The sequence below is a fragment of the Mastigoproctus giganteus genome, chromosome 1 (assembly GCF_048544385.1).
Source record: "Mastigoproctus giganteus isolate SK-2022 chromosome 1, ASM4854438v1, whole genome shotgun sequence".
NCBI lineage: Eukaryota > Metazoa > Arthropoda > Arachnida > Uropygi > Thelyphonidae > Mastigoproctus > Mastigoproctus giganteus.
Genome location: NC_143575.1, coordinates 190,330,066 through 190,356,859, shown reverse-complemented (window position 1 = coordinate 190,356,859; position 26,794 = coordinate 190,330,066). Strand labels below are relative to the sequence as shown.

The window sequence follows — 26,794 nt, the reverse complement described above, 5'->3', positions numbered from 1 at the left end:
GTTTTTCAGGCTTCTGCTCATTCTAATAGAAGCAGTGCAAGAATCTCTTTCACCTCTGCCAGTGGCTACTGTCAATCTATTGGTCTTTGTCTCCCCCTAAGCTAGCAGTTTTCCGACCCACCTAACACTGCCTCGATAGCATCAGCAAATATTCTTGCACCCTTTCTATTTAAGTGTATCCCATCCCTGTAGAAGCAATCTCTCCTGTTAACAAGTACAGTCCATATGGCATATGGCAGAGCAGAAAAATGCATGGGATACATACCAATTAACACATGCCACAGAAGCCTATGATAGATACAAGTTGATCTGTAACCAAGTTACAAAGGAGGTTAGGCAGGCGAAGGCAGATTATGAGAGATCCTTGGCAAGGGATGCGAAGAAAAACAGCAAAGAGTTCTTTACTTATGTAAACTCTAGAAGGAAGGGGATGAATCAGATTGGTCCACTTGATATCGATGGGTCAACTGTTTATGACCCTGCTCAGGTAGCTAACAAACTAAATGAATATTTTCCATCGACATTCACACATGAGGAGTTATTCAGCGAGGGGAATGCCAGAGGTGTATTCAACTCTAGCAGTAAGCTAGAGAATCTTGTAATAACTGAGTGTAAAGTGGAGGAGAAATTGTTGAAGATAAACACAAGAAAGGCAGCAAAGGAAGTAAGCATACCCTTAGCCATAATTATGAGAGCTTCCTTGAACTCAGGGGAGGTACCCATGGACTGGAGATGTGCAAATGTGACCGCAATTCACACACACACAAAGGCGCCTCCGTAGCCAGGTGGGAAGGAGAAGCAGTGCGTAGCACACGCTTCTTGATTAGACCGGGGTTCGAGTCCGTCACCACCAAATAGGAGAATGCGGAAAGGTCAGGGAATGACCACCGCATATCCCGGAGCAATGTGGCCTTAGTTGCTAATGCTCCTAAAAACCAAATAACAACCCCAATTCACAAGGGAGGATCAAAGGCTGACACAAGTAATTATAGACCTGTGAGTTTAACTTCTGTTCTCGGAAAATTAATGGAGGCACTGTTAAAGAAACACTGCAGGATCATCTAGACAAGACTTCAGTTATAGCTCGGACACGGCATGGTTTTGTTAAGGGGAAGTCTTGCCTGACCAATTTGATTGGATGCTATGATGCAGTCACAAAAGAACTGGATGCAGGTAATAACTTTGATATTATATACTTGGATCTTAGAAAGGCTTTTGATACTGTTGCACATGGAAGACTGCTGCACAAATTGGAGCAGTGTGGCATTGGAGGCAAATTGCTGCTATGGATAAAGGGGTGGTTGAGGGGGAGAAGACAGAGAGTGGTAATCAATGGACACTGCTCATCGTGGGCTAATGTTATTAGTGGAGTCCCTCAGGGTTCAGTATTGGGTCCTTTATTGTTCTCTGTATTTATAAATGATACTGATGATGGTATATCAAGCTTAATGTCCAAGTTTGCAGATGATATGAAGGTTAGCAGGGTTGTCAAGGACACTACTGACACTATGCTGCTGCAACAGGATCTGGAAAGGTTGAGCAGATGGGCTGAGAGGTGGCAAATGAAGTTTAACATTGACAAATGTAAAGTACTACATATGGGAAACAGCAACCCCACAGCAACGTATCAACTCTGTGGTACTACACTGACAGTGGTAGAGAATGAAAGGGACCTGGTGGTGGTTGTGCAGGCAGATATGAAGTTCTCTGAGCAGTGCAGACGGGCTGCAAGAGTAGCTCATGGTGTATTGTCAAGATATATAGGAATTTTTCTAGCAGGGATAAGGAGGTGATTATTCCCTTGTATAAGGCAATGGTCAGGCCACACCTAAGTACTGTATACAGGCCTGGAAGCCTCATTTCAAGAAGGATGTAGAGCTGCTGGAACGAGTACAGAGAAGGGCAACAAGATTAGTGAATGGAACAAAGGGGTGCTCTTACGAAGAAAAGCTTCAGTTTTGTGCATTACAGTGTCTGGAGACTAGGCACCAGCGAGGTGGTCTGATAGAGGTGTACAAAGCCTTGAATGGTTTGAGCATGGTCAATGCTGATGGGATTCTCTCTCTTGCTCAGAATAATCACCTGAGAAGGCATAAATTCAAATTGAGGAAAGACAAATGTAGGATAGATGTGCGGAAATTTGCCTTTAGCCAGCGGGTGGTTGGTAGGTGGAACAGACTTCCATCCCTTGTCGTGGAAGTTGATAGCATAAATAAGTTTAAGGCTCAGCTGGACAGGTATTTCAAACGAACAGAGGGTTGAAGTGGAAGTGGTTATTTTTTATTTATTTATTTTACTTTATTTTTTTTTTTTTTTGGCTGATGCTGCATAAGCTTGCTTTCTTGCATCAAATGCCTCTACTAATGCTAAAGATGCATTGCAGGATCATCTAGATAAGACTGCAGCAATAATTCAGACACAGCATGGGTTTGTTAAGGGAAAGTCTTGTCTGACAAATTCGATTGGTTATTATGATGTGGTTACAAAGGAACTGGATGCAAAAAAATAATTTTGATATCATATATTTGGATTTCAGGAAAGCTTTTGACACTGTTGCGCATGGAAGGCTATTGTACAAAATTAGAGCAGAATGGTATTAAGGGTAAGTTGCTACAATGGATAAAAGAATGGCTAAGTGGGAGAAGACAGAGGGTGGTAATCAATGGGTGCTGCTCTTCGTGGACTAATGTTATTAGTGGAGTCCCACAGGGTTTGGTGTTGTTTTGTATATTTATCAATGATATTGATGAAGGTATGTCAGGCTTAGTGTTGAAGTTTGCAGATGATACAAAAGTTGGCATGGTTGTTAATGACAGTAATAGCAGTGTGCTACTGGAATAGGATCTATATAATTTGGGCAGATGGGCTAAGAAGTGGCAACTGAAGCTTAACCTTGACAAATGCAAAGTACTGCATATGGGTAGAAGTAAAATGAGAGAAAAGTACCAACTGTGTGTTACTACACTTAAGGTGGTATAAAATGAAAAAGACCTAGGAGTAATTGTGCAGTCAGATGTGAAGTTTTCTGAGCAATGCCGACAGGCTGCCAGGGCAGGTCATGGGGTTTTGTCAATGATATATAGGAATTTTGCTAGCAGGAAAAAGGAGGTGATTGTCCCTCTGTATAAGGCAATGGTCGTTAGGCAATTAGCCAGTGGGTGGTTAATTGCTGGAACAAACTTCCATCTGTCGTTGTGGAAGGTGATAAGTTGAATAAATTTAAGAAGGAACTGGACAGGCATTTGGAGGGAATGGTGTGTTTTTTTTTGGCTTACGCTGCATAAGCTCATACACTTGCTTTCTTGAACACTTGATCCGATTGAAGGTCTCTTGATTGGTAATATTTAAGGCTTTATATGAATTGAGTAAACTACATGCTTATGGCATCCTTGCTGTTTCTTGGAATGCACACATATGGAGACATAAACTTAAATTGTAAAAAGGATGGTTGTAAGACAGATTATTTGAAAATTTGTTTTGCTAGATTGAATGATTGTGGAAAGGGATAGTTTGAATAAATTTAAAGAAGAATTAGATAGATTATTAGAGGAATTGAAAAGACAAAGTCGGGTAGCTTTTTTTTTTTTTTTGGCTGGTGATATGCTTGGATCTTTGCACATTTTTTGCTATTAATATTACTATTATATAACAGTCAGTTCTGTGAAATTTGTTACCTATTTCTTCATGGTATAATTTTTAGTTATTTCTTTGTTTTGATGTTATATTCATTGAAATTATAGTTTTGTTTGATTTGTTGAAGGTTACTTATTTATATTGCTGATAATAATTATTTTTTATGGACAGTGAGCATAAAATAACATGATGAAATTATAAATTGATATATAATTATCACCTCAAGCAAACAAAATTTTGAAAAATTTTTTCAGAGCAAAATATCTATAGTCTTAGTTCAAGGTAGCCTTCAGAAAATTTATGTTATTAAGGTTAGTCGGAGAACAAAATTACTCACAGAGTAACATACCAGGAATTAAATACTAAACTTAATGTTCTGGATGAAAAGAATCTCATCATCAGCCATTTTCAATTCACTGCAGGACGAAGGCCTCTCCAGCAACTTTCTAGTTTCTTCTGTTTTGTGCAATGGCCATCCATTTATAACCCACAAACTCATGAATTTCATTTGTCCCTCTCTGTTGTTGTCTTCTGGGTTTTCTTTTAGCTCCTCTTGAGTATCATTCTGTTATTTCTTAGTCCATCTGTCATCATGACTTCGAGCTATATGTCCTACCCAAGTCCATTTCAGTTCTTTAGTTTTGATGAGAAAGTCCTCGATTTGTGTTTTCTGCCTAATCCATTTATTTCTCTTCTTATCTAACAGTCTGATTACTAATATAATTCGTTCCATTCTTTGCTGTGTAGTTTTCAGCTTCTCTTCCATACTTTTGGTGAGTGCCCAAGTTTCACTTCCATAAGTCATGGTGGGGAGTATACATTGGTTCATTATTTTACATTTCAGACAAATTGGGATATTGCTCCTCAGTTTGGGACTATTTTTCCTGAATACTATACATCCGAAATTTATTCTTCTCTTGACTTCCAGCCATTTATTATTATTATAGCTAACGACTTGTCCCACATAAGTGTATGAGTCCACCTTTTCATTTACTGTTCCTTCAATGATTATATCCCTTTCTATGGCGTACTTGTTCATCATTACTTTTGTTTTTGCCATATTCATCTTTAGTCCGAAATCCTTACTAACTGTGCATAACTGATTAAGATTTTCCTCTAATTCTTTGGAATCATGGTTTATGATCACAGTGTCATCTGTAAATGGTTTTGGTACTGTTCATTCACATTGCCTCCTTTTTTGCGACCAGTCCAATCTTCTGAAAGCTTCCTCAAAAGAAGCAGTAAATAACTTCGGAGATATTGTGTCTCCTTGTCGAACTCCTTTCTCAATTTTAAATTTGCTACTGTCTTTGTCTAGTCTAATAAAGGAGATAGCATTCGCATTTATTTTCTTCAAAATCATAATATATGGGGTATCTTTGCCTTGTCTCTCCACTGCCTGAAACATTGCCTTATGCTGTATGGAGTCAAATGCTTTTTCATAATCCACAAATGCCAGAAATAATGGTGCTTTATATTCATTTGCTTTCTCCATTAGTTGTGATATTACGTGTAGGTGATCCATAGTTGAGAATCCTGTCCTAAAGCCAGTTTGCTCTTTCCGTTGATTCTCGTTAAGTATTATTTCTAATCTGTTAATAATGACCCTTGTGAACAACTTTTAGATGTGGGACAACAAGCTAATTGGTCTATAATTTCTGATTTATCTCCTTTTGTGGCAAAATCATGATTGCATTATTCCACTCCTTAGGCGTCACACCTTTCCTAATGTATTTTGTGAAGAGAGTTGCCAGTTTCTGTGTCATGTCTCTTCCTCCTAATTTTAACAACTCTACAGTAACTTCATCTTCACCCGGGGCTTTCTGATTCTTTATTTTCTTCAATGTATTCTCCTTCATCAGGTATGTTGTATGTGTTGCTAATTTGTGGTCCCTCTTTCCCCCTGCTTGCATCATTTCCTTGCTCCTTACATAATTCTTTTTAGTAGTCTTCTGCTATTTATAAGTACACCATCACTATTCTTCAGTTTCAGTATCATTTGTCTTTCTGTATTACTGCTCATGACTACTGATTTAAGTCCTTTGTTTTCCCTTAATGCTCATTCTACTTTTCTTGTTTTAAATATTTTTATGTCCTCTCTGAGTTTCTTTCTAATGCCTTTGCATAACTCAGTATACTCAATTTTGTCCTTGTCAGTGTTTATCTTACTCTTCATTTGTCATCTTTGGTTCATCATAACAAGTGTTTCTAGACTAATTTTTTCTTCTTTGGATTTCTTTTTACCTATAGGTTTCTTGGGCTTTATCACTTTTAGAAAATTGTATTCCTCGTCAATATCTTGGTCCTGAAAGGTCTTCAGAAGCTCAAACTTGTTCTTAAATTCCAGTACATACTGCTTTTTCTCATCTTCTGTTATCTCAAAAACCTTTGCATTATTTATTCAAGTCAGTTTTTTTCCTTTCTTTTCTTACATCTATATCAAGTGTGCATCTTACCATTCTGTGATCACTTCCAACATTTACCTTGTTCAGGACAGTAACATCATTCACAATATATATTCTGTTAGTGAGGAAGAAGTTGATTTCATTAGTTGTTAATCTATTTGGGCACCAATTCCAAAATTTCCTGTAGTTTTTATTTCTGCACTGTTTTGTCTCTTTCGAACCTTAGCATTGAAATCCCCCGTAATAATGGTGTGAGTTTTCTGTTCATCCAGAAGTCTCAATTTCAGTGTACATTTCTTCAACCTCTCCGTCATCATGGCTTGATGTTGGGGCATATATCATTAGCATTAGTAGAGGCATTTGATGCAAGAAAGCAAGCTTATGCAGCATCAGCCAAAAAAAAAAAAAAAAAACTTCCACTTCACCCCTCTGTTCGTTCAAAATACCTGTCCAGCTGAGCCTTAAACTTATTTAGGCTATCAACTTCCACGACAAGGGATGGAAGTCTGTTCCACCAACCAACCACCCGCTGGCTAAAGGCAAATTTCCGCACTTCTATCCTCTGTCTTTCCTCAATTTGAATTTATGCCCTCATTGACAATACACCATGAGCTACTCTTGCAGCCCGTCTGCACTGCTCAGAGAACTTCATATCTGCCTGCACAACCACCCCCAGGTCCCTTTCATTCTCTACCACTGTCACTGTAGTACAACAGAGTTGATACGTTGCTCTGGGGTTGCTGTTTCCCATGTGTAGTACTTTACATTTGTCAATGTTAAACTTCATTTGCCACCTCTCAGCCCATCTGCTCAACTTTCCACATCCTGTTTCAGCAGCAGCATAGTGTCAATTGCATAAAAGTATCGGTAAGTGTTACAAGTCGCAACTCCGCTGAACGAGAAGTTTTTTTAGCCATATTTAGCCGCTTATTGAATATTTTTTACATCAAATTATTTTTTGTAAGTAGCTTATAGACCTAGTAAGGATCGTTAGTTTATTCTGAATTGAGACAGCGAGATTTGAAAGTTAATTAATACTTAAGTGTCCATAGATTACCATTCGTAACTTCCCGCCTTTGTCTTTGTCATATGATCATCATATATCGAACCTAGATAGCATTAGTATAGTTTAGGTTATAATATTTTCAGTGCTCGGTAAAATCTATTAAACTTCTTGAACTTCATTGGCACTTAAATTGTACTTTTAACTAAATACATATATCGACTTAGATTACAAACGTAACATAATTAATTAATACATAACTGATACGGAAGTTATATAAAGGGAACTCGGAGATAATCAATACTTGAGACTAAAAAATATATCCCATTATAACTGTGTTGGCAGATAAGTTAGGGTTATAAACTGAAATTGAAATTTTATTTAAATTAAAAGAAACATGACTCAGACCAGAGCAGCAAAACAAAAGGCTCAAGCTAATGGAAGTGCTGTGGCTCAGAGGAGAACTGAGGGGGGCAGTTGCCTTCTGAATCACAGCCTTCTAAAATGCACAGCTTGCATGATGTTTGTGGAGCATTACTGTCTCAAATACTGTCTCAGTCCATCGTAGTCGCCTTTATGAAAGCAATAACCCTTCCCTTTACCCCTAATGGTAGTTACCTCTTTGAGTAAATCCCACTTCAGCACACTGTGATCACTGCTACCTAGTGGTTCATTTATCTGCAGATTCTTAATGCATGAAGAATCACTGCTGATAATCAAATCAAGAGTATTCCTCCCTCTAGTTGCCTCCCGAACATGCTGATGTAGAAAACAATCATCCAATAAATCCACAAAACCCTTGCTAGTGTGTGAGTGACCAGCCCCCAAATTCCAGTCAGTATCTGGGAAATTAAAATCTCCCATTATAAGACTCTCTGATTTACTGGCCAACTCTATTTCCCTGTACAATTTCTTATTATACTCATCAAAGTCATTAGGCCTATAGCACACTCCTACTCTCAATTTTGATCTCCCAATGCTTATGTCACACCAAACTGACTCGACACTGCACTGTCCAGCGATGTCCACTGGCTTCACTTCCTTGGATTTTATGTATTGCTTAACTAATAGCATAACCCCTCCTCCCTTCCTATCCAGTCTATCCTTTTTGTACACATTGCACTCCCCAAATTCCAGGTCTGCATTCCTTATATCTGGGTGACACCACGTCTCTGATATCCGAACAATATCTGCCTTTGATGTTTTGAGCAATACCTCAAATTCATCAAATTTATTTATCATTATAACCTTTAATTTGTACCTCTTAGCAATCCTGAGTAGTAGTCTTGAAAACCTTGGTGATGTACTTTTGAATTTCTAAATGTTGTTTTTTATATCTTTATAGACCAGAAAGCCAACTCCACCTTTACTCTTTTCACTGTTTCCATTGGTGTTCATTAAATTTCCACTTGATAAACTTAGAAGTGATTCATTTCTTCTTGTTTCAGCCAAGCCAATGTTATTCCAATTCACATTTTCTAATTCCTTTTCCAGTTCTAATATCCTATCTTCACCAATGAGTGGTCTATTGCTTTATAATTTGGAAAAAAAGATATTATTGTTTCAAATTATAAATCAGAAAATTCTGTTCGTCCAGAATAAGTTGTTTTTTGTTTAATCATGTTGGATTTATGTGCTTTTAATTGCTTTATTTCTTTCTTTTTTTTTTTTTTTTTTTTTTTGTCATACTTAATGGCACACAAAATCTAAGCTTATATTTTTATTACTGCAAATTGGATTTGTTGCATTATGACTTTAGATGCTGATACACTAGAAAATGCTCAACCAATCAAACAGAAATGGTGGTGCTTTTTCTCAATAATTATGATCAAGCCCCTTTCATCATATTAAAACACAACTCTTATTGATGGTTGATGTACTCCAGACTTTTGAATGTGATTAGATATGCATACTATAGGATGCCACCTGCATTAGGTGCGTCAGGCTTTTTTCAGTGCTTCATGTGTCAGTGATAGGTGAGTTCATAGGTAAAGAGTTCAGTTTTTCCCTTAAATTTACTCTGATTTAAAAAAAAAAAAGGTTATTTTTATTATGGACTTAATTGTATTGATTATTAAAGTGCTATAATTAATTCCATGTTATTTATTTTTTGATTGCTTGTAAATAATATTTTTCAGAACTGAATGATATCATTATAATCATTTATCTTTGCTTATATGCTTGCTAAAAAAAGAATTACTGACTGTTTTCCTTTTTATATAGATTGTGCAGAGAAATGAAGTTATGCTTGAAGAAACAAGGGATACTATTACAGTTCCAGCTTCTTTTATGATTCGCATGTTGGCATCTTTAAATCACCTTAGGTCTGCTGGTAAGGTGTTAGTTGGATTTTCTTTCATTTATCCATTTGTATCAATCTCAGTGGGAATCATTAGGTGGAAGAGGGGGTTTGACACCTAAAGCAGCATTAAAAAAAAAAATCAAATTATTATTACTCATACCCACATAAGTATGTTTTATCTGTAGTGTGTACCACATCCCACTTTATATGTTGCACAGGCTGAAGCTCACGAGGAAAATCTTATTCCCTCCACATGAGATCAGCTAATTCAATTGAAGAAGACTAGAAAGATCTGTTGAGCCTTCCCAAATTTCATTAAAATTGGTCATAAAAATCTGGGGTACCTAAAATGAACCTGCACCTGAGTTCCCAGATGATCTCACATGGCTCTGGAATAGCAGCATGTATTGGTTGAATATGTGCCTGTTATCTTTAGCATGAACTCATATTGTAAAGTTGTTACAATATGGACAGATAGTCATGCTGAATATAATAGGTGCATACCCTCTTTTCAACCTGGCTATGAGTAAGATCAGGTTGAATACCTCCGCACAAAATAAGTTTATCGAACACATGTATTCTTTTCTTTTTTGTATTATTTTCTAAATTTCCTGTTTCAGTGACCAAAATTTCTCATGGTTTCCCTAACTTCATTAATTTTCTTAAGTTCTAGTCTGGGGTACACCAAATTGTCACACCCTAAATTATTTTTTAAACTGAACTGTCATACACAAAATTGTCTCACACCAAATATTCATACGACGAACTGCCTTATGCCCAGTTGACATGATCCCATATAGCCTGGATTAATAAAGAATTTTGTTGAGTCTCTGAATAAACAAGGGAGTAGATTCTGGTACCTAAACAAGAGTGTTTCCTAATGTAACAGATACAAAACTCAAAGAAAAAATTTTCATTGAACCTCAAATAAAGCAACTTCTCAAAGATGATGTATTTGAAACAAAACTACAGGATACTGAACTAGCAGCTTGGTGATCATTTAAAGCAGTCATTGGACTTCTTGGAAGAAGGAAAGAAGATAATTATGAAATCTCTGCATTAACTTTTACTGAAATGCTCTAAAGACAAGCTGCTATATAGAGATCTTTGAAATTTCATTTTCTTCATTCCCATCTCAGTTTTTACCTCAAAATACAAAGGGTACTAGGAAAGTTTTGCAATATGACGCAACAATGAATCACAGGAAGCTGCTTGTTGCTGCATGTTGAGACATGTTCATACGTGCATAGTAGCCACCGCGCCAAGTCGATGGGCTCAGTTATTCATTAGTAGTGAGAGTGTGAAGTGCTTGCGATGGCATCGTGGTCACGAAATGAGATAAGGACATTTTTGCGGTATAATTTCGTGCGTGGTTTAACCCTATACCAGTGCTTAGAAGAAATGACTCTTGCACTAGATGATGATTGTCCACATCGTACAACGATATTCAGGTGGTATAGAGAATTCCAAAGGGGAAATTTCACTCTGGAGGATTCTGAGAGGCCGGGAAGGCCACGAACGTCAGTTATGGAGGAAAACGTTACTGCTGTGAGGAAAATGCTTGACGAAAACAGGCGAGTGACCTACCAACAGATAGAGGATACTTTGGGCCTAAATGCACCAGCAATTCGTTCGATTCTGCAAGATCATTTGCACGTGAAGAAACTTTGTTCTCTCTGGGTGCCGCATCAACTGACTGAAGAGCAGATGACACAACGTGTGACTTGGTGCCGGGAGATGTTAAAAAAGTTTGATAAGGGACAATCTCGGTATGTGAACAACATCGTGAGAGGTGACGAGACTTGGCTGTACTATTACGATCTGCCGACCAAGGCTCAAAACAAAGTTTGGGTCTTTGATGATGACGACACACCCGTAATTGTCAGAAAATCCCGATCTGTAAAGAAGAAAATGATAGCTGTATTTTTCAAATCGAGTGGAATTGTGGAACGTGTCGTTTTGGACACGCAGAAGACACTCACAGCTGAGTGGTATACTGAACAATGCCTGCCTAAAGTCATTGGATCTATGAAGAACCTGCGGCCAAAGTCAAGAATGGACACCTGGTACCTCCATCACGATAATGCTCCAGTCACCGCGCCAAAGCCTGCACCGAATATTTGACCACGACAGGACTGAAACTTCTCGAGCACCCTCCCTACAGCCCAGACCTTGCTCCCTGCGACTTTGCACTGTTCCCGCATGTGAAAATGAAGCTAAAAGGGAGGCGGTTTTCCAGTGATGAGGACCTTCTACGGGCTTGGGACAACGAGTGTGCTTTACTCCCTAGTGAAACTTGGCAGAACTGGTTTAAAGATTGGTTTCGGAGGATGGAGAGGTGTATTGAATGTAGAGGAAATTACTTTGAAAAAATTAAATAAACAAAGCTGTATTGCAAAACTTTCCTAGTACCCTTTGTATAGATGTAAATCTCCGCTTTGTGTAGCAAAGGGGAACACTTAAATCAGGACTTAGCCACAATGCAGTACCAAGATCACTGGGATGCTGCTATAATGGGAGATTATTACTGGTTTCTTAAGAGAATAAGCAAAATTGACTATAAGAAAAACTCTCTGAGGAGCAAATGTTTCTAAGGATTTTCATGTATATTTGATTTCATTATTTGAAAATGATTAGACTCATCATTTTTAAGATAGCTTATGTATTACTGTAGAATATTTAAAATTAGTTGTTCATTAAGTTATTAAAATTGCAATAAATCTTGCAGTGGAGAACATGAGAGAGACATGATTTTGGTATTTTTGGAATCAGCAGTTCAGTTTCCTTTTAGAATCTGCAACTTTTTCTTCAATATTACATGTTTTTTTTTTTGCTGGCCAGTGTAATTTTTTTCAATCTCTCCACTTCCATAGCAAAAAAACCCAGCATCACCTATAAAAAAAAAGAAACAGAATCAATTACAATATTAAAAAAAAACAGAGGGGTTTGATCTCCCCTCACTATTATACAGCTCTTGCATTGGGCCCTTATGCTGCTACCACAGTTATTCAGAACATCAATAAGCAGTTAATCCCATTCCTTTTTGAAGGCAGATTTTAGTTCATGTAGGTGAAATGACTCGTAGGATAAGGTCTGGAGATCTGGCAAGCCACTCCATTCTTTATCTTCATCTCCCAGATACCTATCAACCATATGCTTGTGTGGAAGGTGGTTTTTCATTCATAAATAGGAATAAAGAACTAAGTGAATCACACAACAGCCTCATATAGGGTTCTAAGATAGCATATCTGTTTTCAAACAGTCAAGGTCACTTTCAGAGAGTGGACTGGGCAGGCATTAACAGTTGATGCCTATCCTCCATTTAAAATTTAGGACAATTTTAAACGTCGTTTGTTGGAGGGCCAATATCACACACCATGTTCTTTCTAGATGAAACTTCAATCAACAGTCACAATGTTGCATGCAACTTAATTGAGTTGGAGTTCCAATGCAAGTTGAGTTTCATGCAGACTTTTTTTTTTTTTTTTTTTCTCTGTTGTGTTTGAAGGTCAGTTATTGGTCATTATCTGATGCTTGTAAGATGATGCATGCAACTGTACTTGCATGTTCCTGTCTCTGAAGTTTTCTATATCCTTGAATGACACTTTCAGACACACTGAAGAACTCCGCATTTGGTTGACCAAGTTTCATCTTTCTAATGGTCCTCATTACTGACAGTCATCTAGATGGTATCACCTTTTCTATATTGTACAGTCCTGCATATGGAAACTTCGAATATGTTATATCACCTAGCAGGAATAAAAGGGAAGAATAACATTTCAGCCTGTTTTAGAAAGGATGTAAAATTTGTATGTTGTGGATCTTTTATGCAAATTTTATATACATTTCCTGCAAGATTAATTTGTGACATTCGTTTCTCTAGTTTTATCCAGATTTCATCTCAAACAGTAAAAAATGTTCGATTTTCTTAATTTTTTGCATGAGGGTATTTTCGTCATGAAATTCCATTTCATAACATATGAGTCCATTTGGTTTACTTTGTATTATATTTGTGCATAGGGGTGAACATGACTGATTTTGCTGAAACACCAAACCAAGAATAATTCAGAGAAAAACCTAGCTCCTCCTGGGATCAGCTAGCTGCAATTAAAATGAAACTGTAGAACTGTATGAAGCTGTCATTTTGGCTAACTACAGCTAAAATGAAGACGTCGTTTAAAAATTACTCCAGTCTCCAAGGGTATTTGAGCCTATAAAAAGGTTTGCTTTTTTTGTTTGGGCCAGTGTGATTGCTAACCAAGTGTATGTTGCAGTATTACTTGCATTTTTCAAATTCTTCTGAAATGTGTGGCAGCTTCCATTTGTGATAAGGTTGGTTGGCACATTCCTCCCTGGAGTACAGATAGAACCATCATTAATTCTTCTAATTGAATTTTTTTTTCTGAATAGGTTCTTTCCTTTTCCCTTGCTTGAACTTATTCAGCATCTGTGTTGATAAATTCTTATTCTCTGGATGCTGCTAATACTGAAAATAATTATATTTGACATACATTGACTGATTTTGTTATTATTTGTGTTTCTTTGTGACCCATCCTTTTCTGGTTTAAACCTTCAGACCTCAGCTGTAACGTGCCTCTGTAGCCAGGTGGGAAGGAGCAGCAGTGCGTAGCACACACTTCTTGATTAGACCGGGGTTCGAGCCCGTCACCACCAAATACAGAGGATGCGGAAAGTTCAGGGAATGACCACCGCATATCCCAGAGCAATATGGCCTTAGTTGCTAATGCTCCTAAAAACCAAATAACAAACAACAACCTCAGCCGTAAGGGGTGTATAGTCTCCGTCAATTATATGGTCATCTAGAACAACAAATTAATGGATATTTATATTTAGGTTGTGAAACATATTTATAAAAAATGTCTAAAAGAGAACAACAAATTAATGGATATTTATATTTAGGTTGTGAAACATATTTATAAAAAAATGTCTAAAAGAAAACAACAAAAAAATAATAATTATAAGTACACTTTTTTGTTAACAAATAGAAATATTAATTTGGATAATTAAGTACACCAAGTGCCTTTTTATTACTTAATTTATGATAGAATAAAATAATAATAATTAAAAACATTTCATTTGCCCATCCCTTTTAATAATTTGTTCGTCCTCCAAATTTATTCCAACTCCCACTTCTAAATACCAGGTGTAAGTTTCTTCGATCAGTCAATTATTTTCTGGACGAGAGGAAATTTCTGCCCATCTAAAATATATGAGCTTAGCATTAGTACAGGCATATGATGCAAGAAAGCAAGCTTATATAGCATTAGCCCCCCCCCCCAAAAACCTTCCCATTCACTCCAAATGGTTGTCTAGTTCTGCCTTCAACTTATTTAAGTTTTCGACCTCAATTAACAGATGGAAAAAGTTTGTTCCAACTATCAGTCATCCACTGGCTAAAAGCAAATTTCCACACATCTATTCTACAATTTTCTTTCCTCAATTTGAATTTATGTCCCCTCAGGTAAATAATCTGAGAAAGAAGAAGAAGAATCCCATCAGCATTGGGGTTGCTCAAACCATTCAAGCCCTTATACTCCTTAATTAGATTACCTTGCAGGTGCCTATTCTCCAGATACTGCAAATTGCAGAACTTAAATCTTTTTTGGTAAGAGGAAACCCTTTGTTCCACTCACCAATCTCCTTGCTCTTCTCTGTACTCATTCTACCAACTTTATTATCCTTCCTAAAATGAGGCCTCCAGACCTGTATGCAGTATTCAAAGTGTGGCCTGACAATTGCCTTATACAAGGGGAAAATCACCTCCTTATCCCTGCTAGCAAAATTCCTGTATATCATTGACAAGACACCATGAGATACTCTTGCAGCCTGTCTGTACTGCTCAAAAAACTTCATATCTGACTGCACAATTACTTCCAGGTACCTTTCATTCTCTACTACCCTGAATGTAGTACCACACAGCTGGTACGTTACTCTAGGGGTTACTGCTACCCATATGCAGTACTCTACATTTGTCAATGTTAAACTTCAATTGCCACCTCTCATCCCATCTGCTCAACTTTTCTAGATCCTGTTGCAGTAGTATACCATTATTACTGTCATTAAAAACCCTGCCAACCTTTGTATCATCTGCAAACTTTGACATTAACCCTTATATACCTTAATCAACATCATCGATAAATACAGAAAACAACACTGGGCCCAACACCGAACCCTGGGAAACTCCTCTAATAACATTAGACCACAAGCAGTGGCCATTGATTACCATTCTCTGTCTTTTCCCACTCAACCATGCTTTTGTCCATTGCAGCAACTTGCCCTTAATGCCATACTGCTCCAATTTACAGTAGCCTTCAATGTGCAACAGTATCAAAAGCTTTCCTAAAATCCAAGTATATAACATCAAAATTATTTTTTGCATCCATTTTCTTTGTGACCACATTGTAGTATCCAATCAGATTTGTCAGACAAGACTTATCCTTAACAAATCCATGCTGTCTGAACTATAACTGCAGTCTTATCTAGATGATCCAGTGCCTCTTTAACCGTGATTTCATTATTTTCCTGGAACAAGTTAAACTAACAGGTCTGTAATTACACATGTCAAGTTAAACTAACAGGTCTGTAATTACCCTTTGATCCCCCTTTGTGAATTGGGGACACATTACACATCTCCAGTCCATGGGATGGTATTTCTCCACATGTGCTCAAAACGTGTGCTTCTGAACTTACTCCTGTTCTTTGTCACCTTTTTTCACTTTCTTATTCCAAAGGAGTATTTCTAGCCAGTTCCTGAAAAGGGTGACAAATCCCTCGCATCCAATTATCATCCCATTGCAATTTCTTCTACTCTTTCTAATAGAGAAATCAATTAATTGCCACCTCCTAAACTACCTAGAAACCTTCCATCTGATTAAACATTGCCAGTATAGATTTGATCAGTGTCGATTCACTGGTCATATTCTTGCTTATATTACCCATTTATGGACAAATTCAATGGAAAAGTTCAGTAAAACACAATCAGTTGCTCTTGACATCTCAAAGGCTTTCGATCGTGTTTGGCATAAATGTTTTCTAAACAAGCTTCCATGTTATGGTGAGGCGCCTCTGTAGCCAGGTGGGAAGGAGCAGCAGTGCGTAGCACACGCTTCATGATTAGACCGGGGTTCGAGCCTGTCGCCACCAAATACGGAGGATGAGGAAAGGTCAGGGAATGACCACCGCATATCCCCGGAGCAATATGGCCTTAGTTGCTAATTCTCCTAAAAACCAAATAACAAACAAACCATGTTATGGTTTGCCAACTGTTTTTTGTAATTAGTTATCCAGTTTTCTCTCTGACTGCACACTGAGGGTGATGGTAGCCGGCTCTCTGTCTTCTAACTTCTCCACTAATGCTAGTGTCCCCCCCCCCAAGGTTCAGTGTTTTCCTCCACTCTTTTCCTCTTGTATATTTATGACCGTCTTCCATTGGCAGGTAATCCTATCCATAGATTTGCCGATGATAGCACATTTCATTGAGAAACCTTGCCCTGCTCAATCAGCTTCAAATTCTCAAATATCCACTACCAATTCCTTAAATGCCGATCTTCAGTTAATTCTCCAGTGGGGCAACGACAACCTAGTTGATTTCAATCCTTCTAAAACTCACTCCTGTCTTATATCTCGCAAAAAGGATTCTTTTGCTCCTATGCTTATCTTTAATGACACTCAGATTTCTAGGCAAGATCATATATCTCATTGGGGATTACCCTGACTTTGAATTTCTCTTGGCCATTACAAATATTGCTTCCTCTGCATTTAAAAAACTGGGTTTTCTCTTTTTCTCTCAGCGTTACTTTTCTTCCAAACAGCTGGCCACTCTGTGAAAATCGCAGATCCGCACTACTATGGAATATTGTTCTCACATCTGTGGCAGTGCTCCCAAACCTCTCTCAGGCTTCTAGATTCCATTCAGAAGAGGGCAGTTTGGTTAATTAATGACTCAACTCAAACAGTCTCTCTCCACTCTCTGTCTCATATACTGTTTCTGCTGCATGCATTTTCTACAGATACTTCCATGGGCACTGTTCTTCTGAATTGACTTCTATAATTCCCACTCTTTCTTTCAAAGCAGTCCAAACACGTGCCGCCACCAGCCAACATCCATTTACTGTCCAACTTCAAACTCACAGAACCAACTTTTCATCTTCCTCGATTATTTCTTCAACTGCCATTTTCTGGAACAACCTTCCTTCATACGTATTTCCTGAAAATTACAGTCTACAGAAGTTCAAGTCTAATGTCAACAAATATATTATTTCATCTTCTTAACCTCCAACCCAAGCACGGTACTAAGTACCGTAGGTTCTAATGCATCTCATGTTTGGGTTTTTCATAAAAAAAACAGACTTCTATGTTTACATTAACAGTAGAAGGAAAGGGTTGAATCACATTAGGCCACGATGTCTATTGGTTAGCTGTTGATGACTCCGCTCAGGTTGCAGACAAACTGAATGAGTATTTTACCTCTGCATTCACACATGAGGAAGTCTGTAGGGAAGTAGAGGCCAGAAGCTTATCAAACTAGCACAGAGCTATATGATTTTGTAATAACTGAGAGCAAAGTGGAGAAGAAATTGTTGAAATTGAACATAAAAAAAGGCACCTTTTTTATTTTCAAAAAAGGGTGGATGGAATCTATCCAGTTATATTAAAGGAGGCAGCATAGGAAGTAAGCAAACCTTTAGCTATAATTATGAGAGCATCCTTGGATTCAGGGGCAGTCTGTATGAACTGGAGATGTGCAAATGTATTCCCAATTCATAAAATCATGAACTTCAGAATGAAGCATCATAAGGTCATGTTTCAACAGTGTGTTGTAGTGATTGATGTAGATATCAAACTGACATTAAATTAATTCTCTAAGAGTTATAACATCAGAGATACTCTTTGTAACATTACTAAGGCAGGGGAGAACATGAGCCAAAAATTGTCAGTGGCACAGAAAATTTGTGGCTTCAAACTGTGCCCAGTTTTGGAGGGTTCGAACCCACCAAACAACAGCAAAAAGAAACTGAAGAAGTGACATAGGTTGGAGAAAATCTCAGCCCTTAGGTGATATCAGAAGATGTATGAGAAAGGTTTAGATGAAGTATGAGATTTTACATGAAGTGGGGAATAAAGGATTTCATCCAGTCTCATTCTGAAGACATCTTTGAAGAAGAAATCCTCAACATCGGTGAAGAAGTTGTCAGAATCTATATATATAGATGCTATAAAAGAGCTTCTTAGGAAATTTCTGGTGAAGCACACAAATTGAAATCATTATTGGCCTGATATGATCTTCACCATGACAGAGCCTTCAAGGCTTATTAAGAATTGACTCTCATATTGACCATTATTAGTTTATCGTGAATGAGATATTGAAACTGAAACAGATGAAATTTGATCTCTTCTGTAAGAAGGTTACTCATTCCTCTCAACCTTCAGAAGAACCTATCACCTCCACATCAGGCATCCACAAATTTTTACTGCTCATTGAGTTAGGAAATTGTGGTTGCCAAAGAAAATGTTTTTTCATTTAAAATGTTTATTATATGTTTGGATTTTTTTAAAATTAAGATGCAATGGATAGTTGTTTATAACTATCCTGTTTATAAGTGTTAATTTAATTTAATTTTATTTTTTTAACAGGTTCCCAAAAAAGCCACTTTTTCATTTAAATTTTTTGTAAAATTTTTCAAGTTATTTTTTATTTTTTTTTAAATTAAAGTGTAATTTACAGCAGTATTTAGTTTAATGTACAAATTTTCTTGAAGAAATGTTATGAATAAATTTTTTTGCATATTCTTTTTTGAAACACCTCTATATAGCATTCTTCATCATCAGCATCAGCCATTTTCAATCCACTGCAGGAGAAGGCCTCTCCTGCAACTTTCCAATTCCTTCTGTTTTGTGCAATGGCTATCCATTTACTACCCATGAACTCGCGAATTTCATCTGTTCTCTCTGTTGTTGTCTTCCAGGTTTTCTTTTAGCTCCTCTTGGGTACCATTTTGTTATTTTCTTAGTCCATCTGTCATCATGTCTTCAAGATATGTGTCCTGCCCAAGTCCATTTCAGTTCTTTAATTTTGATAAGATTGACCTTTATATGTGTTTGCTGCCTAATCCCATATGTTTTTCTTCTTATCTAACAGTCTGATTCCTAATATAATTCGTTCCATTCTTCGCTGTGTAGTTCTCAGCTTTTCTTCCATTCTTTTGGTGAGCGCCCAAGTTTCATTTCCATAAGTCATGGTGGGGAATATATGTTGGTTCATTATTTTACATTTCAGACAAACTGGGATATTGCTCTTCAGTATGTGAATATATTTCCTGAATACTATCCATCCAAAATTTATTCTTCTCTTGATTTCTAGCCCTTTTTTCCTTTATCATTATTACAGCTAATGACTTGTCCCAGATAAGTATATGAATCCACCTTTTCAATTACTGCTCCTTCAATGATTATATCTCTCTCTGTGGTATACTTGTTCATCATTACTTTTGTTTTAGCCATATTCATCTTTAGTCCAAAATCCTTACTAACTCTGCATAACTGATTAAGATTTTTCTCTAATTCTTTGGGATCATGGCTTATGATCACAATGTCATCTGCTAATCGTAAATGGTTTAGATACTCTCCATTCACATTGACTCCTTTCTGTGACCAGTCTAATCTTCTGAAAGTTTCCTCAAGTGCAACAGTAAACAACTTCGGAGATATTGTATTTCCTTTTCGAACTCCTTTCTCAGTTTTAAATATGCTACTGTCTTTGTCTAGTCTAATAAAGGAGGTAGTGTTCTTATATATTTTCTTCAAAATCATAATGTATGGGGTATCTATGACTTGTCTTTCCAGTGCCTGAAACATTGTCTTATGCTGAATGAAATCATATGCCTTTTCATAATCTGCAAATGTCAGGAATAATGGTGTTTTATATTCATTTGCTTTCTCCATTAGCTGTTATATTACGTGAAGGTGATCCATAGTTGAGAATCCAGTCCTGAAGCTAGCTTGCTCTTTCGGTTGATTCTCAAGTATTCTTTCTAATGTGTAGTCATGACCCTTGTGAACAACTTGTGGATGTGGGATAACAAGCTGATTGGTCTATAATTCCAAATTTCTAATTTATCTCCTTTCTTATGCAGCAGAACTATGATTGCATTATTTCACTCCTAGCATCACGCATATCCTCATGTATTTTGTGAAGAAGTCTTGCCAGTTTCTGTGTCTTGTCTCTTCCTCCCAATTTTAACAACTCTACAGTAACTTCATCTTCACCTGGGGCTTTTTGATTCTTCATTTTCTTCAATGCACGTTCTGTCTCATCAGGAAGGATATCAGGTATGATGTATGTGTTGCAAATTTGTGATCCATTTTCCCCACTGCTGGTATCATTCCCTTGCTCCTTATATAATTCTTTATAGTAGTCTTCTGCTACTATTTGAATTATGCCTTCTCTCTTCTATTATAATGGTATATAGATAGCATTATAATAGCATAACATAAAGCAAAAATTTAGATAATTTTAATAAAAAACTGGCCCTCATTGCTTGCTGAGGTGATATTTACTTAAATGTTTTCTTGGTCCCAGTAGTTAATCATGGTAAGCAAACATCCCTCTCATTTACACATTTAATGTTCACCATTGCAGATTTCTCTAACTTAAATTAATATAATGAAATATTATTTACATTGTTTCGCACCGAAAAACTTAAGTGAAATCTGATTTTTTTCAATTTCATTCTGCCATAGGAATGTGTAACGGTATTATAATAGAATAATGGTGCAAGGAAGCAAACTTATTATGAATCTGTCAGAGGGGGGGAAAAATGGTTGCTAAAAAGTGCCCATCAATTACTTGAATTTTAGACCTGCTCTTTAACTAGAGTAATAGCTGCTAATAGCAAATATGAATAAGCTGTCGAATGTTCTTTCAACCACTTGAAAATTTACACAAAACAAAGTTCATGGAATCAGTAATTTAACTTTCATCAACAGCTATTCAATCCTTGTTAACTGGTAGAATGCATTCAGGTCTGCAGTGGCATAGAAATGCCTTGGCATTGGGGTAGGTGCCAAGTGCACCGACAGAAGAAGGGCACCACTGACAGACTACATCAGTACAGTGTCAAGCTATTTCGACACCGAGGCTAGCTGACAAAATTGTGGCCCTTGATGATGTCGAATCAAGGGCCACAATTTGGCCACAATCAAAAGCAGCAAAGGGAGGGTGAAAATTAATTTTCACACGGTGATTCAAGCCCACATGCATCCTTACATCTGAAGACATATTGCATAGCATCATAGATCTATTTGCTGTCCAGAATGTAATTTTGAAGGGACCAATCAGGTGATCACTTCATCAGCGCATGTTCGAATGCATTATAGTTCGCAATTCATGCATTGTGTATAAACTACATAAGTTATAAGTTATAATGTTTTTGTGATTGCTATATAAACAGGTAACCGTGAATATTGTTATTTATAATTTAAATAAAACAAAGGCCAAATTAATTTTAGACATGCCTCCAAAGAAAAAAAGTAGAAAGATTGCATAAAGAGGAAATTAGAAAAAAAACATTCCGCTAGTTTACAAAACTGGCTTACAATAAGCCACTCCAAACCTGAAAGTGACGAAGAAAACTAACGTGATTTGAATGAAGATGAAACAAATGATGATGCCACTGAAATGGCAGTCCAAGAAAAAGCTCAAACAGTTGAATTTATTTTAAAAGAATTAGAAAGTGTGGACAATAACCAACAACAGTTGGCAGAAGAAAATGATGGCAGCAATAATATTAAAACGGAACATGCAAGTCTGAATTTTAATGATCCGACCACATGGGACTTTAATGCCCACAAAAACAGATCTTTTATGGTGCTGTTGTTGTTGTTATTTTGGTTTTTAGAAGCATTAGCAACTAAGGCCATATTGCTCCGGGGATATGCGGTGGTCATTCCCTGACCTTTCCGCATCCTCCGTATTTGGTGGTCACAGGCTCGAACCCTGGTCTAATCAAGAAGCGTGTGCTACGCACTGCTACTCCTGCCCACCTGGCTATGGAGGCGCCATTTTTATGGTGCAACACGGTCCCGAACATAGTCTTAAATACGTATCCTATCAGTAATGCCGGATGTTTCAATAATTCTTGGAAATACAAAAATGAAGATATTGAAAAAAAAAGAGAGGAAATGGTTATTTTATCGCAAAAACAAAGATGCAATATATTGTTTACCCAGACTTCTTATTTGTATCTAGCACAAATAATGTTCCAGTTTGCAGCTCAGATGGTTTTAAGAATTCGAAACATCTAAATCCCAACATTCTTTTTCATGAGAATTCATTACAACATATAAGCAATTTCACAAAATGGAAATTATTAGAAAAGGGTCTTCAAAAAGACCCTTTTCTACGCTGCACAAAAAGTCAAATTTCAAAAATGGTGTTATATATTGAAAATAATATTGAAATGTATATTGTTCTGTGCTGAAAATAATTTGGCATTTCGTGGACATGCTAGTAATATTGATACCGAAGGGAAAAAAAATGTGGCGTATTTTTAAACTTGATAAAATTTGTCAGCCAATTTGACATTGGTATGAAAAATGCTCTGGAATCGCATATTAAACACCACACTAATTATTTATCTCCAGAAATTCAGATTGGATTTATTAATTTGTTAGCAACAAAAGTACGAAGTGAAATAATTTAAAATAACTAAATGCAACAAGGCATAATATGTTAAGAGTAAGAGTTTTATATCTATATAATATCGGTATGGATACACCACAGATAACTATTAAGAAGAAACTACGATAGTAGCCTGGGAGGCATCATTTACTCTGTATCTCATATTGTGCTCATCCTTCACAACATCCTGCACTACTTCGAATAAGTAACGCTTCACTAATAGAGAAGACTATTGTTATTTATTCTCGGTGGACACCACCACACAGATGGCACCATTTCAAAGCTTGTTTGTATATGTGTGGGATAATAACTCTACTATCCACTTGTCCCTATTAGACTTAGAAAAGCAAAAAGTAGAGGGAAAGTTATAGTAGGAGTGGAAGAAGAAAAGAAACGGCATAGAAGAATGAAAGAAACGGTGTAGAAGAATGAAAGGAACAGTAACTCCTACTCACACTTTTATGGTGCCACTCAAAAACTCCTCGAATAGGCAATGCTTCCCCAGTAGAGAAGCCTGTTGTTACCTATTCTCGGAAACTCCGTGAATATCAGGCTCCCCTGGCGACCGTTCCAAGGCTTGTTGGCCTTTCATTGGTGGGTGGGCAGGTATCCTAGTACTGCAGACATGACGACTCAGTTGTGAAGATAATCACACAATATGAGAGATGCCAAAAGGTTTGTATAGTAATATTTGAAATAACTAAATACAACAAGGCATAATATGTTAAGAGAAAGAGTTTTATATCTATATAATATCGGTGTGGACACCATAACTCTTAAGAAAAAACTACGATAGTAGTGTGGGAGGCTTCATTTCCTCTGTATCTCATATTGTGCTCGATGATTGGCCAATAGCTTTGAAACGGTGCCATTTCACTTCCACGAAACAACAGATGACCGCTTGTGGAATAAAGAAAAACCACTCTCTTCTATATCTCTAACAGGGTGCTTACAACAGAAGGTTGACCAGAGCCTATTGTCCGAATGTTTAATACACCTTGGTTTGCCCACTGGCTATGGATACACAGAAAGTAGTTGATCAGCTCGACTTCTCGGTATGTGGGTAGCTAGTCGTATAGGTTTTATGGGTCCCACTGAGTTGCAGATGGTAATCTCTTTATCTTTTAATTCGGGCGTAACAGCAGCACTATTGCTTGCTTGAAGGCCATAGGTGCGAACAATGTGTACCCAGTTAAGTCTCATAATGCAGTCGTTATATGGAAAATTTTCTTCATTCTACGAATGGAGAAAATTTTTGTTTCCATAAAACGAAGAAATAAAAAAATTCTAAAAAAATTCAGTAAAGAATAAAATTCTATTTAGCAAATTCTAAAAAAATTTGCTATAAAGAAGTTTGTTAAACAGACTTAGAGGTCAACTGTAGTTATTATTTATTATGATTTTACCAATTATCGAAAAAAAGGCGCATAGCCACAAATTTTCCAAGGGCGCCGAAAATCTAGCTACACCTCTGCAGGTCTGCATCATATATTTTGTATATTATACTAGACGTTCTCTGCCAAAAACTGGCATCCCCACCATATTTACAATTCTCTACTTAAAGACATAGATACATGAACTCACTTAAACAATACATACATAAATTGATATATTTTGGATTATCCACTTAGTCCAGTCCAGTAGGTAATGTAGCTAGTGATATTTGAATGAGTTTCAAAGACAGTTGGGGACTACAACCCCATTAGATAGGAAGCTCACTAAAACATTATTAGTCCATCAATTATAAAAAAAAGTGTGCATGATAAAGTCCAGACTTAATGAAGATTCCACCAGAAAGAAGAATCTATGTTAGTTGACTTAAATCAGTGAAGTCCAAATGAAGTGATGGGTTCACCAAATATGTGCTCTCTACATGAGGTACATCTTGGCAGATTGTAAAAACTGTTAGCGGCAAGTCCACATAAACTAAATTAAGTCCACCAATCATCAGCAGTCTATTAAGTATATATGATCACTAAATCAGAATATAGTCCAATTAATATATAGGTCTGCATCATATGATGTCTTATTTTTGTAGTTATTCATCTTACTGATTGATTGACAGATGGGCACGACAGATCTTGTTACTGGAACTAATGAATGTGTAGCTCAGAAGTTGGTTGCCAGTGGAGTTTTCATTCTTAACCTTTACAAACTTTGTTTTCATAGTGAATATCCTATTTCCTTTGGTAAGTGGTAGCTAATTACCACTTATTAGTAGTTGCTGTTATAGTACTGTTTTAAAATTTGCATTCAAAAATTTGTCTTTCAAAAATTTCATTACATATCCTTCTATATTTTTAGGTGGTATTGCAGGATGGAGGCGTGCAGTGCGAGAAGCTCAGGATGAAAATGCAGATAGTAGTGGCTGAGCTGAGTTTCATATAGATCATTTGTAATTTTAAACTATGCATATTATACACACATTAAATTTGTAGTGAAATTTCGTTGGAAATAGCTGTTTTCATAACACGAAATGGGATTGTTAAGAAAAACAAAGCATTTTTGCAATTGTGATAAGTTATTACTGGACTTACAAGACTAAAGAAATCACAACTAGTCAATTCTCTGAATTTCTATTACTTATTTACTTACAGAAAGATGATGTATTTCAAATTATTTATGGCCTTGTATTTAATAGTTTCATAAGTTTACAGCAAAATAAAATAATTTAACATTTTTAAATTTTTCTTTTTTTTGCTTGAATGGAATTATTCACAATGTATATTTATAAATAGTGGGAATGTTAAAATGTTTCTTACATGGTAATTATTCTTCTCTAAAAGATAAATATTTTTGACTATTTTTACTTTGCACTTTCTGAATGAAGACTAAGTTTCCATATGCTAGTGATAAATCTACAATATTTAATTCATCTTTATATCATTTAATTCATTTCTTTTTTTTATTTATTATTTATAGTCCATCAAGCACAGTTATAAAATATGAATGCTGTCAGTTAAAAGCTGTAAAAGTATAAGGTAAATTGATGGTATGTGGGAAAATAATTATCACATATACTGCTATGTTAAAATGGGAATTAAATATAATTAGAAAATGACGTTACATGGTGATTTTGCATGAATTTTTTCTATTTAAAGCACCACTCATGTAATGTGTTTTTGTAAAAGATAGTTTATTTAACCTTATTGACTAAATGCACTATACAATTAACTAATTTTTCATGAACCTTGCTTTAACCCATTTGCCATTCTTGGTAAACAGCCTCCTGTCTTGCTGAATGACTAGAAATGAAGGAGATTTAATCATTCAGGAAAACAGAAAGCTGTTAATAGTACAGCCTTGTACGATTTTTAAGGGATTTCACAAGGTTCTCAAAACATTACCTAATTGTATAGTACATTTAGTCAATAAGGCTAAATAAACTAACTTTTAAAAAAACTCATGTGGTATAAGAGTGGTTGTTTAGAGAGAAAAGATTTATAAAATGGGGATTCTAAAGCTTTATTTGTACTATAAACATTTTTTTTTTTTTTGTAATAGGATATTTTGAGAAATTCCACATTTCCTTCTGTGTAGCAATTCTTCTCCTTTACAGCATAACAGGTTCACACTTGTCATTCATTTGGTGAAGTCTGGGTTCAAATTCCATTGAAAACTGGTCTGATTCTTAGAATAATTTTTCAGTCAAAGCTGTAGTCAGGCAATTTCAAGAAGAGTGAGTATACGTTTTCATTGCAAGTCTACAGGTTTCATGACCTGTACAACATACACATGATAAACCATATGAG

The 26,794-nt window shown here is 36.4% G+C and overlaps 1 protein-coding gene across 3 annotated transcripts in view; it reads left to right on the top strand.

Annotated features, from left to right (window-relative positions):
- The window catches only part of LOC150091388 (DDB1- and CUL4-associated factor 6-like), a 405,008-nt gene extending 379,281 nt beyond the window's left edge, over nt 1-25,727 (top strand). For all 3 annotated transcript variants that reach the window (XM_090375313.1, XM_090375305.1, XM_090375299.1), the window contains exons 18-19: nt 9,265-9,373; nt 25,347-25,727. In XM_090375313.1, the coding sequence (XP_090231439.1) occupies nt 9,265-9,373; nt 25,347-25,414 (177 nt within the window). In that variant the 3' untranslated portion in view covers nt 25,415-25,727. The remainder of the gene's footprint in view (nt 1-9,264; nt 9,374-25,346) is intronic.
- Nucleotides 25,728-26,794: the final 1,067 nt, after the last annotated feature.